We start from the raw sequence: 20673 nt of genomic DNA, 5'->3' as shown, positions 1-20673 counted from the left end.
GTTGGGCTCTGCACTGGGTGTGGAGCCTGGTCCAGATTCTCTCTCTCCCTCTGCTTCTGTCCCTCCCCACCCTCTAAAACAACAACAACAACAACAACAACAACAACAAAACTCACTGTTTTAGCCTGAGTACACTCCCGCTTCCCACCCCATTCCTTTCCTGCTACCTTCTTACTAACTATCCTTCCCCCTCCAAGTCAATGCCCCTTTGTTTCCAATGCCCCATATTGTCACTGGGCACCATGATGGTCACCTCATCCTCCTTTCGAAAAGAGGTTATGATCTTAAGACTTAATATTTTCTCCTTCCCCCAACAGTTATTGCAAATGTAGGGCTGGATGTCAGGATGAGGAAGACCACAGTTCTAGTGAGGAACCAGTACAGAGTTGAGCTGAACAGACAGCTTGGAACCAGTGATTTGTAAAAATTTATAAATGTAAGCCTTTGGGCCTCTGCTTGTCCTCTCTAAAATAAGGAAATTCAAAAGATCTTAGGGGTTCCTTTTAGCTCTAAAATGCTATGACTTTGGGGGCACCTGGGTGGCTCAGTGGGTTAAAGCCTCTGCCTTCAGCTCAGGTCATGATCTCGGGGTCCTGGGATCGAGCCCCGCATCGGGCTCTCTGCTCAGCAGGGAGCCTGCTTTTCCCTCTCCCTCTGCCTGCCTCTCTGCCTACTTGTGATCTCTCTCTCTCTGTCAAATAAATAAATAAATAAAAATCTTTAAAAAAAAATAAATAAAATGCTATGACTTTTGAAACATTTTTGTTGTTGTTCAATCAACAGGTGTTTGAGGGCCTGCCTTGCAACTTTGACAGATTATAGAGAAAGTGGTTGTAATCCACATGGGAAGATAAAATGACCAGAGATGATGAGAGCCATACCAAACTCTATAAAGCCCACGTGGAACATGGGTTATAACTGGAAATTAGTTGGGAGGAGTTCGATCCCCTGGGCCTCTGAGAAGTACTGGAGCTGGTGACTTGGATCCAACAACAGATGACTGGTAGACTTTGGTTAGATAAAATGAAGAGTTCAGGAAATATCTGAAGCCACATTTTAAAATCTTCTTTATTCTATGGGTTCTCTTCTATTTTCATCCAGAAATCCCACGTTTATCTGTTGCCATTATTTGAGGGTCCTAATAGCCCAGGTGAGGGTTAATAAGGGGCAGGGGAGAAGGGCCTTCTTTTTCTTCTTCTCTAATATGAGAAAAATGTCTACCTGTAATGAAGGAGATTCTCTGGCCAGGAGCAAAACTGACATTTCACTGGCCTTGAGGTTGTTTTGAACCAATTATTTTAACCCCCCTTTTGTGTGCCCTTTCAAACTAGAGTTTGAGAATCTAAAAAAGGAAGGAAAGCATTATCTGTTAGAAGCATAAAACCAGATCATCATCCTCCTCCACAAAAAGGAAAGAAATGGGCCTTAGTTAGTCTCCAAGTGGGAACATTCTTACAGCACTAGAGAATTTAGGCAGTGCTAAAAGTAAGAGGAAAACATCAATCCCAATTTTGAAAGCTGACAGAGGGCCTGAGTGTGGGGGAGAGAGAGACATTCACATCTGTTCGTGACTCTCCCTTGCTTCCTCTCTCCATAACTCCCTCCTCTGCCATTCTCCTTTCCTCATTCATTCAAATACACATATGACTGGTGCTCAGGAAAACACCTCCACACTAATATATAAATCCACCCACATTGTACTGCTACATCCATAAGAACATTACTTACCACAACCAATTCATTCAATCCAGCAAACAGGAGTACCTGTAATATGCTATGTATTCTACAGTAGAGATGTAAAAATGGCATGGTGTCTGTGCTAACGAGTATATCATAACAAGCCTATCCAGGTGAACACCGAGTTGTGAGCCCAGAGGTACACATACACAAATTTCTAATCCTGGAAACATATCAGTGCATGTACACCCACGATATGTGTACATGACGAAATATAAAAAACGGAGCTGCTCACTCATAAATTCATGCGTTCTCATATGATTGATATTTGAGAGAGGATCTCCATTTTTCTCTTTCTTTTGTCCGTTTTTTTCATATCCTTTCAAATTCTAAAACTGATTTCACCTTACAGTTCCATTCTTATGTCTTTCCCTTAACAAAAAAAGCATTGCTTTTTCTTTAAGATGAATTATTCCACATGGAGAAATTGAGAAAAACTATACTGTCTCCAAGTTAAAAATAAGGAAAGTACCCTCTCAGGAGTGAAGTCTGTCTTTTTATATTCATTGGTATAATGAAAAGACTGTCAGTTTTTATTTATTGATACCTTAATGATAATCTTTCTTATAATGGGTATTTTGAACCATGAAATACAAAATCATGCCATTCTTTTTATTTATTGTAGATATTTGAAGAAAGAAGAGCTCTGCTTGGAAAATGGGTAACCATTTAAAATATAGTTACTTCTCTATTATGTTATGTCACATTATCATAGAGCACAAAGAATTCTGTTTGAACATAAGGTAATAAGTGATCACTCATTGACTGAGAAATTCGACTGGTACTCTCTGTACATATCAGTTAGGGTTCTATACTCACAGAGTAGGGTTTATAAAGGTGAGTTGGATCTGAGACGACAGCTAGCTAACCAGTCTATGTATTTTGTTATAGCATCCCAAACTTCTCTAGACACTTCGTTACTGAAACTCATTGGAGAGGGCATCTTGTCCACTGTTATAATCCAGGTCAGAGATGTTCCCTTAAAGAAAAAGCATTGACTGTATGCTTTAAAGGTGGGATATTTCAAGTTGATTACACGTAACAAGAATTAAGAAACCTAAGTAGATAGGTAAGTGGGTAGCTTATAAGCAACAGAAATTTATTTTTCATAGTTGTAGAGGCTGGGAAGTCCAAGATCAAGGCATGGGCAGATTTGGTGTCTGGGGACACCACTTTCTGGTTCATAGATGGTCATTGTTTCACTCTAACCTCACATGGCAGGAGGAGGGAGGGAGCTCTCTGGGGTCTCTTATAAGGATACTAATCTCATTCATAAGGGCTTCACCCTTGTGACCTAATTCCCTCCCAAAGCAACCCCCTTCTAGTACCACCACCTTGTGGGTTAGGTTTCAATGTATGAATTTGTGTGTATGTTGGGGGCGGGGGGGGATACAAACATTTAGTCCATTGCACTAGATTAACAAAAAATACTGTTTCTTAATGTTCTTGATTGTCTTAGTTGGTCACTGGTTCTTTTTTGTGTTGATCTACAAACTGCAGTCTAGGATATTTGTTAATTTAAGTAAATTTTTAAAAATTATTTGCATAGTATATCTGGAAGGATACGCAAGAAAAAAGGCAACAACATTTGTTTCCCCCAGGGAGAACTGTAAATCTGGAACAGGGTGGAAGGGACTCCTTTAGCTGAAGAACATTTTGGACCTTTTGATTTTTTTAAATTATGTGACTGTATTACCTATTCAAAATAATAACAATATTTTGTAAATATGATAAAAATTAAGAAATTAAAAATATCAAAAATTTAAAATCTAGCTAAGTTTTTCTCATATCCTATTTATATTTCTAAACTAGCTTTATGTCTGTTACCAACAACTTAAAAAGAGACTTATTTGGAATAAGTGTTTTTTTATACTGTCATTCCACATACTATCAGTGGAAACCCCTAATTAATGTAACCAAGGCCAGTGTTCAGCCAGTATTTGATGTGACCAACTTTTCATTAGTTGGTGGCATTACCAGTTGTTAAATATTTTTGATACCATTCTGTAAAAATTTCAAGGTCTTTATATTTTTTAAAAGATCTTGCTTTTCTTTTCTTTTATCATAGCAAATAGAAATACATTTGCAAAGATCTCTCTTCTCCAACAGACTCATTTACAGGGGGAAGACATGGTTTTATATCTTGTCCTTTACATATTCCTTGATACTACTACTTTTATCATAGCAAATAGAAATACATTTGCAAAGATCTCTCTTCTCCAACAGACTCATTTACAGGGGGAAGACATGGTTTTATATCTTGTCCTTTACATATTCCTTGATACTTAAAAAATGCTTTCTAAATGAATAAGTGATACTTACTGGGTTTTCTCTTTTGTCCCACAACAAATTTACACTTTAAAGTCACTATATCGTGTGGTAGTCCATATACCTGCACAAATGCCACGTGAATTGTTTGAGGGGCATATTTACAATTTGCCTTATTTAATTTTCTCTCTCCATTTTAGTTTTTATTATTTTTTAATTTTTTTATGATTTTATTGATTCATTTGACAGAGAGAGCACAAGCACAAGCAGGGGTGGGGGGGGGAGTGTCTGGCAGAGGGAGAGGAAGAAGCAGTCTCCCCGCTGAGCAGAGGGAGAAGGGGCTGGATCCCAGGACCCCAGGATCATGACCCAAGCTAAGGCAGATGCTCAGCTGACTGAACCACCCAGGAACCCCCACATTTTAGTTTTTTTGTTTATTTTCAGGAATACCATAAGAGGTTGATAACATAAGAAATACATTTCCAAGAAAAGAAAGGAAAAATAAGTATACAACTTTTTTTTTCTTTTTCTTTTTTCACTTAGCATTACTTGGGCTATTCATTGTAGGGATCAAGTATCAGTTTAAAGCTCAATCTAGTATTAGAAGTAAATCTAGTATTAAATAATCTGGACAGGGCACCTGGGTGGTGAGATTCCCAACCTCTCCTTTTGCCTATATGACAAAAATTGAGGAGCTAGATAATATCCAATGTAAGTAAGGATTTATTGGAGAGTAGGAGGATATGCATAAACACGGTTGGAGGGACTGTAAAGTGGTAAAGACTTAAAAGACAATTTGATGGGATTGATTGAAGTTTTAAGTGCAAATGTCCTTTGAACCTGTAATTCCACTTCTGTTTATCCGCCCTAGAGAAATACTCACACAGGACATGAAAAGGCATGTTTCAGAATATTGAAGTTGGGTTTTTTTCCTTTTTCTTTTTTTTTTTTTTTTTGTACTGTAAATGGTGTCAGTAATAAATTGAGTAAATAGATTGTGATATAGCCATGATGAAGGAATGAATGAGAAAATGAATATGCCATGAAAGAATGAGAAAACAATATGCTCTGGGTTTACTACATGTCAGGTCATTTCTGGCTATATTTTCTTGTGTTTTTAAACTGCTGCACAGTATCCTACAGGGTGGTTATACTCTAATTTATTTAATTGTTTCCTTATTGATGGCTGTATGTGTATGCTAATGCATAGAAATGGATAACTTCAAATTGTGCATAGTGTCCATCTAGGAAGATAGAATGAGATTGGATGACGAAGAGCAGTTACAGAGGATTTTCATGTTTAATTGTATATGTACCTTTTTGAAACTTTTAAATAATAATGTGTTCTTGCTTTAATGTGAAAATCAGTTTTTGATAATAGGACTCAGAAATTCAACCAGAGGGATGCCCCTGGTGGCTCAGTTGGTTAAGTGTCTGCCTTTGGCTTAGGTCATGATCCCAAAACCCTGGGATCATGACCTAAGCCAAAGGCAGACACTTAACCAACTGAGCCACGGGCATCCCTCTGCATAGGGCTACTCAGCAGGGAGCCTGATTCTCCCTCTGCCCCTCCCCAACTGGTTCTCTCAATCTTTCTTTCTCTCTCTCTCTTGCTCTCTCTCTCTCAAATAAATAAATAAAACATTAAAAAAAAAAGTCCACCAGATTGAGATAAATAACCAATAAGCAAACAATAACAGGCCTTCCTCTTTATCTTGTGCCTCACACACTGTGAACTTTTCCTTGCCATTCGGTGTGAGAGGAGTGGAACCCGAAGGCTCTAGCAACTGCCCTCACTTCCTGCAACTGCAGTAAAAATCCTTGGAGCAACTACTCCAAACGCAGGATTTTTACAATTCTATAAAAAGGCATTAAAATAATTATAAAATATAAGCATATCATAATTGTGATATAATATAACATAGCATAATACAATTGATATAAATAATATTTTAAAAAGGGAACTAACTGTAAAGGGAGGTACTGTAGGTGATACCAGGATGGAAGAATGGTCCTAGCTACTCCGGAAATCTCACATCTTGGATTTCTACTATGTTATGGGTATCTTTACTTGAAAGGTGATGGGAGGGATGTAGGAGATTATCAAATTCCTGGACAGTTAACTCTTCCACGGATTATTTACTCTTTGGATTATTCCTAGCACCTTTTAAATTCCAAAGGGATTTTCCCCAACTATGAAGCATTCTTCTGAGTCATCAACCCACCTTCATTTGGAAGGAGTTCAAGGAATGCAAATTCATTTTCTATTAGCCTAAACAAACACAATTAGAAAGGAAAAATCCCTCGAGGCAAAGAACACCTATCAAAACCAGATATAAATTACCTTTTGACCATGGTAATCAGGGAAATAAATGAGAAACCAATGTAATTATCTTTTTAATCTCTAGAGGGAAATGTTTTAATGTTTTCTTTTATAGATTTCTTCAGCATTTTATAATCCTAGGGTTCTTTTATATTGCTTTTAAATCACTGTTCTTCAACCTGAGCTCATTCTCTTTTTGTGGGCAGCAGTGAAAGTAGATGAGCTAACCTCAGTCATTCTAAATGTACTTCCCAGCCTTGCCAATTTGCAGATATGATAATCTTATGCGTTTTAATTTAATTGTTTGCATATATATTCTTTTCAGACTGATTTAACCCACATACTTATTATTCTTAACATCACTTTGATATTTTATAATGATAGCTACCATGTCTACAATGAGGCGTGTTGCCTTATTAAGAATTTTATACATATATAATTTTTTAATCCTCACAACAACCCTACAATTTAGATATAATTATTCTTAATGTATAAAAGAGGAAATTGAGAGGTTGGTAGTGGTAGAGCTGGGGATTTAGTGATTTATTTCTAAAAAGTATTAAAAATAATAGAATACTGTAAGTGAGATTTCCCATGGCTTCATTCCCAAACCCATCATCAATCTGTAATGCCATACTTCCTCTTATCATGTTGAGATATTACAGTTTACATAGCTGATCCCCTATGGTTAGGCATTTTTGGTTATTCTGCTTTCCTGCAGTGATTACAATATAATATAAATATTATAATATTATAATATAAATTTTTTTTGTAAACATAATCATCCTGGGTCCCATGTAGCTCAGTTTCTACAGAACCACAGAATGCTGCCTAAAAGCAATTTTATTTTTTTTTTATTTATTTTTTTTTTAAAGATTTTATTTATTTATTTGACAGAGAGAGAGATCACAGTAGATGGAGAGGCAGGCAGAGAGAGAGAGAGAGAGAGAGAGAGAGAGGGAAGCAGGCTCCCTGCTGAGCAGAGAGCCCGATGCGGGACTCGATCCCAGGACCCTGAGATCATGACCTGAGCCGAAGGCAGCGGCTTAACCCACTGAGCCACCCAGGCGCCCCTAAAAGCAATTTTAAAATGAATTCTAATTTTCACTTCGTGTTTCAAAGAAAAAAAAATCACAGCAGAACCAGTTTAAAACTCGACAGTACGTCTCAGGTCTTCCTTTGTTAAACAACAGAAATTCAACTTGAATAATTTAAAAGATCAAATTGACTATATTGAGCAATTTGTGAATCAGGTAGCATTCTATCTTGCAAATAGAAAGGAGCTCCATTGAGCTACAGAAAAGGAAAGGTTTTGAAAGGTAGAGAGGGAGCCTAACAACGGAAATTATTAGCAAAGAACACATTGTTTTAGGTAACATTGCTTTCCTAAGGGGAATGGAAGGGATCTGTTGGTAAATTCCTAGTGCTGACCAGGAAATTCCAGGTTGATTAGTTAAAGGTTATATTCCTGGGGGATATATAATATTACAATTAGGTTAGTATTAAATCTTGCTTTGCTGACATGGGGCCCTTAACATAAGTGACTCCATTTTGTACTGTGGTTTTCTTTTTAATACTTCCTTCATTCCTCATTTCTCTCACAGTCTCTAATTGCTGTCGCGGCAATGACATTCTGAACCCCTAAACTCCCAACAAGCCAAAAACCTAACTGCTTTTCTCTCTTTTCACACTTTCCCCTTGGCTATTTTGTAGATCAGTGTGGTTTCTCTGACAGTTCTTCCCCTGGCCCCAGTCATTCTGGTCTGCCTTCTCTCTTCATTCTAATAGTCCATCCCAAAAGGAAAGAAATCCCCCATTGGGAGAGCTGGAAATATGAGTTGTACAGAAATAGGGAGAGGAGAAATCAGGGAACACTCACACATGAATAGATTTTATTCATTTATTTGTAAGTTGAGGTTTTGGGTTTTTTCTCCCCTGCTGCAAGCCCATTGTCAAGGCCTCTACACGAGTTGTATCTTTCCACAATGTCAGGATTCCAAACAATGACCTATCATTGCGTATTTAACGTGGCTTCATACACGTCACACAAAACAAAGTACCATACAAAGTCACAGAACAGAGAAGCTATACAAGGGGCAATGAACCAAATGCGAGGTCAGTCCCTGAGCACGCAGTTGAGGTGAGGTCTCGGTCTAGTCTAGGTCAGCTCTCAGATCATACTGCTGTGATGTTCAAGCAGTGGAGAATCCCTATGATGTTTGAGATCAATCAGGTAAGGCCGTCAGTCTGTAAGGTCAGAAGTGGAAGGGTCAGTGTCTGCAGATTTTGACAGTTCGCTGCAGAAATCTTCTGTTTAAAGGAATTTAATCGGTCTTGAGACTTTGCAGGCCTTCTAGTGATTATCAGCTCTTGGTTCCTTCAGGTTCCTGGGGCCTTAATGATTATCAGTCCTTAGTACTGCCAGTCTCTGTTGTTTTTGGTGATATCTGGTCTCAGGTACAACATCCTTGGCTGGTTATGTCACTGCTTGACATGAGTGACTCCATCTTGCTCTCTACATTCTTCTTCCCGCTTGAATTATAGTTTGCAAACTGAGATTCTTGGGTCATGAAATAGATATATATAATAGTGAATAGTTTTTATCAAGAAGTATTCTTGCCAATTTAAAAAAATACATCATGGGTGCCTGGGTGGCTCAGCGGTTAAGCGTCTACCTTTGGCTCAGGTCATGATCCCAAAGTCCTGGGATCGAGTCCAGCGTCGGGCTCCCTACTCATCGGGGAGTCTGCTTCTCTGCCCCTCCCCTGGCTCACGCACTTTCTCTCTCTCCCTCTTGCCCTCTCTAAGTAAATAAATAAAATCTTTAAAAAAAAAAATACTTCATAAAACTATAATGAAGTTGACTTGTCATGCTTTATATGCCTTTTTAGGTAGTGTATTTTATGATTACAACTAAAATTTCTTATAAAATTCTCACTAGCTTGAGACAACCATAGAAAATATCTATATGCAAAATGCAATAGTGTACAAAATATAGGCCGCCCCAAACTTTCCTATCTCTCGTCTTTAAAATGGGCTAAGAAAAAAAAGAGAGGTTTAGACCTCCAGTAAAGTGGCTCGTTCAGTCGGTAGGTGTTCCCAGAAAAGTCTTTCTTTTGGTTTTGGCCAGCCCTCAGATTCTTATCATCGATCAGTCATTGATGTTGGGACTGTTTAGTGTTATCTCTAGGGAAAATAGTGAAGTGACCAAAGCTCTTGTTTGCCCTCGCTCAGATTACTCTGGCATCTCCTGCCTGTCTCCGACACTCCCCATCCCCACCCACCATGTCTTCCTATTGACATTTTCTCTCCAATCAATCATTAACACATTAGTGGGACTTTAACCCTTCTCAGGGATATTTAGATAGTATACCTTATCTCCAATGGTGAATGCAAAGCTTTGTTCCTGGTCCTGGAGTTTGGCACTTATGAGCCAGTACAGAAAGTCTGGCCAGAGAGGAGCTGCCCAGGTGTCTTCTCTTGAAATTTTATATATATAAATATATATATACATTTTTGAAAGTTATATTTATGTATTTGACAGAGAGAGCATGAGAGTACAAGCAGGGGGAGCTGCAAAGGAGGGGGAGAGGGAAGCTCCCCTGTGAGGCTCAATCCTAGGACCCTGGGATCATGACCTGAGCAGAAGGCAGATGCCCAACTGACTGAGCCACCCAGGTGTCCCTGAAATTATATTTTTAAGTATATATTTTCTCAGTTTTTGAATATGGCCAGCTCCCAACTTACTTTCCTTATGTAACTACAAGTTCTGAGGTCAAGTGCACACACTTTTGTGTACACACTCAGGTCTTGCACATGCTCACATGTATATATGTGAGGAAGAATAGGTAAGTAACAAAACATCACATTTGTTAATTAGGGGAAGAGATACATGCTATTCATTAGGAATAAAATAATTAAACTCAATTCTATACCATTCTTATCCATTCCTCTAATGAATCTCTGGTATCAAACTGAACCTGCAGGTTTTTTTTAATCTTTCTTTTTTCCAGTTTGACAAATGGACAGACTCTCAACGGAGAAGAATCTTGACAAGCCTGTTAGAACGTTGCTCCCTGTCACAGCAAAAGTTCTGCTGTCGAAAACTTCAAGAAAAAATTCCAGCTGAAGCTCTGGATTTTACTACCAAGCTTCCAAGGGTGTTATCTCTATACATCTTTTCTTTCCTGGACCCACGAAGCCTTTGTCGTTGTGCACAGGTAAAAAGGCAAAGAATCTGTATACATGTTTTGTAGTGATAGCCTAGAAAATTCTAAAATGAGGGGGGGGAAAAGCACACATGCAAAACCAAGAAATAGATGAGATTGTCAGTATGTGTAGTCTATATAGTTTGAATTAACCCCTGTCTTCTTTGTGCCTCTGTATTTACTGCTCAAAAGTAGATGTTAAATGATGTAAGACATCATTAGTGTCCACAGAATAGTATTTGCTGGTTGAAGAGACAAACATACATATGAAATGGTTCATGAGCAGAATAGTCTTATATTATAAAGCATATAACTAGAAAACTATTGCAAATTGTATAGTGCAGGCTTTTCATAAACAGAAAAGCTCAAAATAAGGTACAAAGAGTACAAGACTTAAAAGAGTTCTGGGGGCACCTGGGTGGCCCAGTTGGTTAAGTGTCTGTCTTTGGCTCAGGTCATGGTCCCAGAGTCCTGGGATCGAGCCCTGCAGGCTGGCCTCCCTCTCCTTCTCCCTCTACCCCTGTTCGTATGCTCGCTCGCTCTCTCACTCACTCCGTCTCTCAAATAAATAAATAAATAAAATCTTAAAAAAAAAAAAAAAAGACTAAAAGAGTTCAGAGTAAGTAGACTCACTTCCATTGGCCTTGGAAAAGGGGCTGACTATATTGTTTTCCTACAAGTTAAGTCCACAGTCTGTTAAAGTGTACTTTAATTGCTTTTAAGATGAAATGGGTAGCCATTTTTTTGAGAATTTTCCTAGAGTCTGGTAACACTGGAAATTACTTGTTACCCGTTACACAGATCATATGTATCACATGTCAGTCTTGCACAGATGTGTAACATAATTTTAGTCTTAATTAAAATTAAGAAAATGAATGCAGTAGGAAAGAGGAGTTACTCAATAAATGGTGTTAGAACAATTGGACAGCTGTCTGAAAAAAATTCTAGTAGGAGAAAAGATTGGTATGAAATCAAAGGAAACCATTAAAGTACTCAAAGAAAACATAGGGAAGGAGGCCTTTGTGAGTATTCTTTAACACCCTGAAGACTTAAAAGAAAATACAATTTAGGGCCAACTGGGTGGCTTAGTTGGTTAAGCGCCTGCCTTCAGCTCAGGTCATGATCCCAGGGTCCTGGGATCAAGTCACCGGTCTTGCTCCCTGCTCAGCAGGGAGTCTGCTTCTCCCTCTTCCTCTCCCCCTACTTGTGCTCTCTCTCTTTCTCGCAAATAAATAAATAAAATCTTTTTTTAAAAAGGGAAAAAGGAAGATTCCCTTTGATCCAACAGCTCTACTTCTTAAGAGTGCCTCAATATGCAAAAAGTATCTATATAAGAATATTGCAGCGTTGTTTGTAATAGCTAAAGTTTGGGAACAATGGAAAGGTCCACCATTAGGGGACTGGTTAAATAAATTGCAATAATCTTTAAGATCCATCATCAGTGAAAAGAGCAAAGGTGTAGAACTGTTCTACCACTTTTGAAAGAAAAAAAGAATATATACATATTTATAAATATAGGCCTGGAATGTTCCTGGAATGACACACAGAAGCTGTAGCAGTGGTAACATCCAGTGAGGGGAAGAAGTGACCAGAGGATGGGGATAAGAGAGAGACTTTCTTCTACTGCATGTCCCTTTGGATCTTTAAATTTAGTATTAATGTACATGTATTACTTATTCCAAAAATGAAACATTCCTTAAAAGAACATAGCATTCTAAATGTCCAACAGTAAAAGACTATCATATAGCCATATGATGAATTATTGTGTGGCCATTAGAAAACATGTTTTCTAAGACCAAAGATGCTTATAATATGTGAAATGAAGAAAGCACTATCTAAAATTGGATATATAGAATTTCCCAGTTTGCTTTCATACATGCTTAGAAAAAAGACAGAAAAGAACCATGTCAGGTGGTTAATAAAAGTCATATCTGACTGGTGCGGGTATGGGTATTGTTTTTCTTGAAACTTCTTGGAATTTTCCAAGTTTCGCACAATGAGAATGTTATCACTGGAGGGAAATGTTATTTGAAATCACTAATCCTATCATATATGTGTATCATATGTCAGTCTTGCAAGATCTCAGCATTACATTTGTTCCCAGTCCTGCCTGTGAGGAAGACACAAGGCGATTGTTCTTTAGCTAGATTTAAACATATCATTGCACTAAAATGAGCTTTGAACAGTTTAAAAATATGGGGGGAGGCTGATAATTTTGAAAGCTCCTACCTACCTTCCAACCCTCCTCATTCCTATCTACTTAAAACAAACAAAAAACACCAAAAAGCAAAAACATAACATACAAAAACCTACTACTCCGGGGGAAATCAAAACAATTTAATAGCCATGTCACAACAAGATGTAAGGAAAATGAGAAAAAGAGTGAAAATGGAGAAACTTCTCCTCATCCCCTCCCTGTGAAACCTTGCCTCTCCACTGAATTCTAAGTTAATTAACCATATGGGGATTAAGGTTGATGTTGTTGCATTTCTGCGCTAAACAAAGTAGATGTGATTTCTCTTCCTGCCTGCGGGGCTCTGTCAGATTCTCTACCCTTTTTCGTCCTTCCAGTTCCTGAACCTGTTATTTCTTGTAATTGTGCCCTCCCCTCTCCTGTATGTCTCCTCCTCAGCACAGAAAACAATGCTAAACATAATGGAACTCTGTACTTGGTAGCTGGAAGGAGGGAGAATGGGAGGGCCAGGTAAATGGATGTATATCACAGTTTCTGCCCTTTCTTCTTTCTTTCTTGCATTTTTTTTCTTTTTTTCAAAGATTTTATTTATTTATTTGACAGAGAGAGAGAGAGATCACAAGTAGGCAGAGAGGCAGGCAGAGAGAGAGGGGAAAGCAGGCTCCTCACCGAGCAGAGAGCCCGATGCAGGGCTTGATCCCAGGACCCCGAGACCACGACCTGAGCCGAAGGCAGAGGCTTAAACCACTGAGCCACCCAGGCGCCCCTCTTTCTTTCATTTTTTTTATGCTCAAAAATTATTAATGATCTACTTAATGTTGAAAAAGAAACCAGTTTTCCAAGGATGAAATTTGCATTGGAAAGTTGGATGTCATCTTTGCAACTCTTAGAGCCAAGACACAGAACCCCTCATCTGAACTTTGTATATGAACTTGACCCTAGTTTTCAGCAAGACTTGTTCAAAATCTGGAGTAAGTTATTGTAAACATTGCTGCACATAATAGGGTCACCTCCATCTGGATTGTGAGAATGACCATAATGCTGTGGTAAAGGAATGTACAGAGCAAATAATCTATGCTCTATGGAATCTTAAAGTCTATAGAGGACACACCATATGATACTAGTACTTGACTTTCTATTTATAAAATTTCTATTTAGTTAAATTGTAAGAATGGAGGGAAAATGGAAACATACCAAAAAACGAGTAAAGAATATGCAGATCTGAGTTTCTGTGACCTTCATATAACTCTCATATGAGCATCTAGGAAATTCCAAAGTCTCTCTGAGCCACAATCCTCTCATTTGCAACATGAGAGTAATAATAACACCTGTCTCCTTAGGGGGGATGGTTAGTTAATAGGTACTCAGTAAATATTAGTTGACTCTGAATCTAACTGTGATTTCACATTTAAAGAAAATCCTTCTGCCTGGGTAGGGAACACTTCAGATAGGTAACTTTTTAAGCTTTGATTTGGAGGAAAAGAACAAAAAAGTTATCTCAGGTCCAGGGTGACAGCTGAAGACCTAGAGAAAATGGGCACGAAGACTGAGTAGGGTTTCTCTTTTCTTTCCAATTGTTGTTTTTCCAGGTGAGCTGGCACTGGAAGAACTTAACTGAGCTGGATCAGCTCTGGATGCTCAAATGTTTACGATTTAACTGGTACATCAGTTTCTCTCCAACTCCCTTTGAGCAGGGTATATGGAAGAAGCACTACATTCAGATGGTAAAAGAACTTCATGTTACCAAGCCAAAGGTAAATTTGGGGCAAAAAGGAACAAACATACTTGTATCAGCTATTTAGGAGTACGAGGGCGGGGATGCCCCCCCCCTGCCGAGAATGGGTTAAACAGGGGATAGGGATTAAGGAGAGCACTTGCGATGAGCACCAGGTTTCTATGGAAGTGTTGAATCACTAAATTGTACGCCTGAAATCAATATCATACTGTATGCTAACTGGAGTTTAAATAAAAACTTAAAAAAAAAGAAATTCTAGAACTAAGACTAAAAAATTAAAAGTTGGGGAGTGGAATAATGAGTGTACTAAAGTTCTTTTTAATCTAGAAACGAAGCAATGTAAGCAAATACACTATTACTTCAAATTTCTCCTTTTCTGAGAACTCGATAGCCCTTTCCGAGACATCCATGTTAGTCAAGAACCCTCATCAGACTCTCCTAAACCAGCAGTTCCCCAGGAGGTTAGGACTATGGAGCTCCTCACTCTGTTCAGATTCCTGGATTTCCGTATCTCTGACTCCCACGCCAGGCGATTCTGACCTGGGACTCCATCGGTATTGTGTAGTATTTGCTATCAATGGGTCATCCAATTCTACTTTATTAATTCGAATTTTCTGATTCTACCAGGTGAGCTAAAGGTTATTTTTATATCATTTATAAAGAAAAGTTTTCCAATAAATCTGTAATTTTGGAAGGGAATAATGAGTATACTAAAGTCCTTTTTAATCTAGAAACTAAGCAATGTAAAGCATTTACATATAATGATAAAAAGTAAATAATGCAAGAATAATTTTTCTAGTTGTTTTCTCTGCATTATAACCAATGTTTATGTTCCTTCTTATAGTCACAGTTAATTAGATAACTCATGGGAAATTTTTATGAGCCTTTTCTTTATGGTGTGATCTATACACATGCAGAGCTGTGCATCGTTTTGTATGATAGATGAATTCCTGAAAAATTATATGTAAATTAAATTTTTTTAATGATTTTTAAAACCACAGGGGTATCATTTTCTATGAAAAAAATGGCAGTGAATCCTTTTAAAATTGAAGAATCTTTTTGAAAGATGAATAGTCAACTCCTAGCTTCTTCATTTGGGTTGAGTTTTATTGTTTTAAAGTAGAACCCATCTACATTTAGTACAGTAGTAAACTATGCATAATTAATGTTGTTACAATTGCAATGGTAAAACTAGCCTTTCCGATTTCAGTAATTGGTGTGCTCCACAGGATTTCTTTTAAAAAGAAAAACATAAACTGCAGTGATGGAAAAAGTTATTTTAAAAATTACCATAGCTATGATTTCTTTGCAAAATTTGATAAGGCTTTTCTTGACTCTCATTTTCAGTTAGGGGCAGGGGATGGCATTCAAAGCTGAAGCTTGGGCCATTCTGGGGCAGAGAAGAGAAAAGTAATTAACCAACTTGTAGAAGAAAAAGAGGTTTTGAGTATTTATAAAACTGACTTGAAAGCTTTGTCTTCAGCTGTACTTCTTTTCTATAAAATGTGCATAACTATATTTAAAAATGAATCGTTCTGATCCAAGAAAATTGCCATCTCTTTGCTTAGTATTAAATTTCTTTAGAGAACACTTTGTTATATTAAATGTTAGTTTTTCTATTTTAAAAAAGGACCTGGGGCACCTAGGTGGCTCGGTCATTGGGCATCTGCCTTCAGCTCAGGTCATGACCCCAGAGTCCTGGGATCAAGCCCCGCATTGGGCTCCCTGCTCAGCGGCAAGCCTGCTTCTCCTTCTCTCTTTCCCCTGGCTTGTGTTCCCTCTCTCACTGTCTCTCTCTGTGTCAAAGAAATAAATAAAATCTTTAAAAATAAAAAAAATAGACCTAAGTCAGAAAGACTAAAGAGTCATGTGACTAAGGTTAATAAAAGTCAGGTGACTAAGGTTAAAAAGTCAACTGTCAGCACTATACATACTTGAGTAATTTGGGTAATTCCCTGTGAGATTGCTCCAGTGATGGTGAACGTAGGCAGCCCCTGGATTAAAGCATAATTTACCTTTACTCAAGCACCTTCTCTAGCAACCTTTCCCTCAATACCCTGTACCTGGCATATGCTCCAGCAGAGCTTTTGAAAGCATTTTATGAGCAAATGGTTGTGGTTAATATTAGTTTCCCCAACCTTAAAATGAGAGGACTGGACAAGAATGATCTTTATAACTATCTATCAGGCTATACTATATCTACTCCAAACAGCATAATTTCAAAAAGACTTCATCTACAGAAAGAAGAGGAAGTTGAACCCAAAGTAGATAGAAAGAATAATAAAGAGCTAAAGTCAATGAAATTTGAACAGACAAATAATAGAGAGAATCAGTGAAACCAAAGCTCCTTCTTTGAAAACTTAAATAAAATTCCTAAGTTGCTAGATAGGGGGATGAAGGAAAAAAGAGAGAAAACATAAATTACTAGTGACAGGAATGAAAGAGGGGGCATCACTGCAGATCCTGTAAACATAAGAAGAATAATGAGAGAGTATTATGAACAAGTCTATGTCACTAAATTCAAATACCTAGATGAAATGGATAATTCTCGAAAAATGCAGATTAGGAAAACAGTTTCACTAGAAAATAGAAAACATGAATAAATCTTTATCAATTTAAAAATCATGGGCGCCTGGGTGGCTCAGTGGTTAAAGCCTCTGCCTTTGGCTTGGGTCATGGTCCCGGGGTCCTGGAATCAAGCCTCACGTCGGGCTCTCTGCTCAGCAGGGAGCCTGCCTCCTCCTCTCTCTCTCTCTGCCTGCCTCTCTGCCTGCTTGTGGTATGTCTGTCAAATAAATAAAAATCTTTAAAAAAAAAAAAATCAAATTCACGGCTGCCTGGGTGGCTCAGTTCTTTAAGCAACTGCCTTCGGCTAGGGTCATGATCCTGGAGTTCCAGGATCGAGTCCCACATCGGGCTCCCAGCTCCGTGGGGAGTCTGTTTCTGCCCCTGACCTTCTCCTCTCTCATTCTCTCTCTCTCTCTCAAATAAATAAATAAAATCTTAAAAAAATAAAATAAAAATCGAATTCATAATTTTCCACAAAACTCCAGACCCAGATAGCTTCTTTTTTTAAAAAATATTTTATTTATTTATTTGACAGAGATCACAAGCAGGCAGAGATAGAGAGAGAGAGGAGGAAGCAGGCTCCCCGCTGAGCAGAGAGCCCGATGTGGGGTTTGATGTCAGGACCCTGGGATCATGACCTGAGCAGAAGGCAGAGGCTTTAACCCACTGAGCCACCCAGGCACCCCCAGATAGCTTCATTAGCGAATTCTGTCACACACATAAGGAAGAAATATCAATTATACATAAACTCTTTCATAATAGGGAAGATGAGGGAACACTTCCCAACTCATTACCTTTATACCAAAACCAGATAGACCCTTTATAAGAAAACAAAACAAAACCCCAGATTAATATCCCTCATGAACACAGACATAAAACTCTTTTAAAAATATTAGCATATTAAATCAAGTTCTATACAAAGAAAGAATAATACATGATGACCAAGTGGGAAGTATCCATGGAGAGTAAGGTTGGCATAATATTAAAAAATTAACCAATGTAATTCACAGAATAAAAAAGAAAAGATGTATGATAATTTCAGAATATGCAGAAAAAAGCATTTAACAAAAGTTCGACATCATTCACAATTCTAAAAATTCTCAAAGACTTTGGGTGAAGTGAACAAAAATTTTGTTTAATACAGAAAAGTCATCAGTTTTCATTATATCCTGTTTTGTTAAAGTGTCAAACATTTTGTTACTTTTCAGACTAAATAATGTTTATTTATATATAATTACTAGCACGTATACCTAAAATTTTCCCCCTGAAATTTTTTATTATCATGTACTATTTATTCCCAGTAGTATTAAACTAGACCTTCTTCAGCAAAGTCTTTATTCAATCTAAGCTCAGAATTGGAATGAATGTCCATTCTAAATGAGACCTGAACAAAATATTGAATACCAAACCAATAATGAGCTATCAATTATATAAAGAAAATGCCTTAATTAGTTACTAAACTATGATCATCCATTAAATTAGTAAATATTTATTAAATATGGTTATGTGCTAGGTACTGAGTATAATGATCCTAACCCTGCTTTCAAGAAGCGGAGTCTTAGACATAGACAAATACATAATTACAGCACTGAGTACTAAGTGCTATTCTGTAACAGAAATATATACAAAGAACAGTTGAAACAAGGATAAGAAACTGATTCTGCTTGAAGGGTTTGGGGAATTTCTTAATTGTCACAAACAATTCAAGCAAACCAATTTACCACGCAAAGCTTCCCTAATCTCTTAAAGAACAAAAATTAAGCCTTTAATGGCTTCTCTACATACCATTACCGCTTCCCTTAGGTTACAACCACATAAAAACCTTATGAATTTCACACACGAAAATAGACTTTCCATTTGGGAAATTAAAGCCAAAGTATTCTTTGAGAGCAGTTAAGATTTTGATAACTGATAAAATCTACAGTCTACCTGTGTATAAGTCAAAGTTGTCCCTACGTTCTACAGATAATTAAGCATGGAGTACTATTTTTTGGAATGTGTATGTTTTATTGAGTTAATTGACTGCAATTGTGGAAAACTTATACAATGATGCAATAGACGAGGTGGCAGCCCAGGATAGAGAGGGTTAGAGCTAGGACTTGAAGTAAGACAGTCCTAGATTCACATTCTGACCCTCTGTCTTACCATTTAATGTAGTAGTAGGTGAGTTCATTGGCTTTTCCTGTCTTCAGTTTCCTCTTCTGTAAAATGGGAGTAGTAAGTATTCCCTTTTACAGTTATAATGAAGGTTCAATAAAATAATGTATGACGACTTCCTGAGACAGTACCTGGCACTGACAAGGACTCCTGGGTTGGTGGCTGCTGTAATTATTGTCACCATTATCATTGCAGTCGCAGCGAAGATGATGATGAAGATATAATGATGATGATATGATGATTTTTTTATTATAATTATTACGTTGTTTTAAGAACAGAAATAATTGATTTTCTTCTTCTAGACACCTCCAAAAGATGGGTTTGCCGTTGCCGACGTTCAGTCAGTTACAAGCAGTCCTGCAGAGGAAAAGCAGTCCCCTGTGTCAGCTTTCAGGTCCTCTTCCTCTTTGAGAAAGAAAATCCACCCAAGGGAGAAAGAGCTCCCACCCTGGAGATCATCGGACAAGCATCCAACTGATATCATTCGCTTCAATTACCTGGACAACTGTGACCCCAGTGAGCAAATCTGGCAAGGGTGAGAAGCTCTGTGCTCTTCTCTATTTACTTGCCATTGGAAACAACTTGCTGGCACTTAGGTATATGAAAAGAGGAAAATAGAATTTCCTGTGAAATACATAAAAGCAATACATAGCAAACGTCATTGGAAGGTAAAGGAACCATTATTGATAAATTTACCCTGTTCATCAGGATCTGTTTGCATTTTTAGCTATAATGATTTAACATTACAGCTCCTTTTAATAGTTAGTACTTCAGATTTCAGTCTAGCCCCATAGAGTTCATTCTGGTCTTTTTTCATATTTTCACCTCCCTTCTCTGTCAAGGAGAACCTTGGCTCTCATGTTTATTTATACAAATTATATATGTACATATAATATATAATCAAAATAGATATGTACATATATAACTTGCATATGAATTATATATATATGTATATGTATAATATACATTTGTATATGTAATATGTATATACATAATATACATAATATATACATATATTATAAAATATACACATATACACAAACACTATATATTTACTTACAAATTCTGAAAATAATTTCAAAACTGCTAACTCATTTCATTATTAAAACAAATCTGCTGGGTCATCTGGGTAGCTCAGTCAGTTACTCATCTGCATTCAGCTCAGGTCCTGATCTCAGGGTCCTAGGATGGAGTCCCACACCAGGCTCCCGGCTCAGTGGGGAATCTGCTTCTCCCTTTCCCTCCTGCTTGTGCTCTCTATCAAATAAATAAATAAAATCTTAAAAAAAAAAAAAAAAACTTTTTTGGATCTGTAGGCCTACCTCTTTTTTTTTTCCCCCTTGCAATTTGTTTATTACAGAAATCAGGTCATGTATCCTGTAGAGCTTTTCACATTCTGAATTTTGCTGACTGCACTCCCAACATGCAGCCTAACATGTTCTCTGTCTCCTGTACTTGGCCATACACATGGTCAGATCTAGAG

At 37.6% G+C, this 20673-nt stretch overlaps 1 protein-coding gene across 1 annotated transcript in view; it reads left to right on the top strand.

The window, feature by feature from the left end:
* The window catches only part of LOC111157795 (F-box protein 16), a 45849-nt gene that overhangs the window by 9983 nt on the left and 15193 nt on the right, over positions 1-20673 (top strand). Inside the window, exons 3-6 of the mRNA XM_022519452.1 lie at positions 2363-2398; positions 10342-10548; positions 14320-14484; positions 19493-19725. Of these exons, the coding sequence (XP_022375160.1) occupies positions 2363-2398; positions 10342-10548; positions 14320-14484; positions 19493-19725 (641 nt within the window). The remainder of the gene's footprint in view (positions 1-2362; positions 2399-10341; positions 10549-14319; positions 14485-19492; positions 19726-20673) is intronic.

Source organism: Enhydra lutris, unplaced genomic scaffold (assembly GCF_002288905.1).
Source record: "Enhydra lutris kenyoni isolate GAN:26980312 unplaced genomic scaffold, ASM228890v2 scaffoldscaffold3, whole genome shotgun sequence".
Taxonomy (NCBI): domain Eukaryota; kingdom Metazoa; phylum Chordata; class Mammalia; order Carnivora; family Mustelidae; genus Enhydra; species Enhydra lutris.
This window is presented reverse-complemented; position numbering and strand designations above follow the sequence as displayed.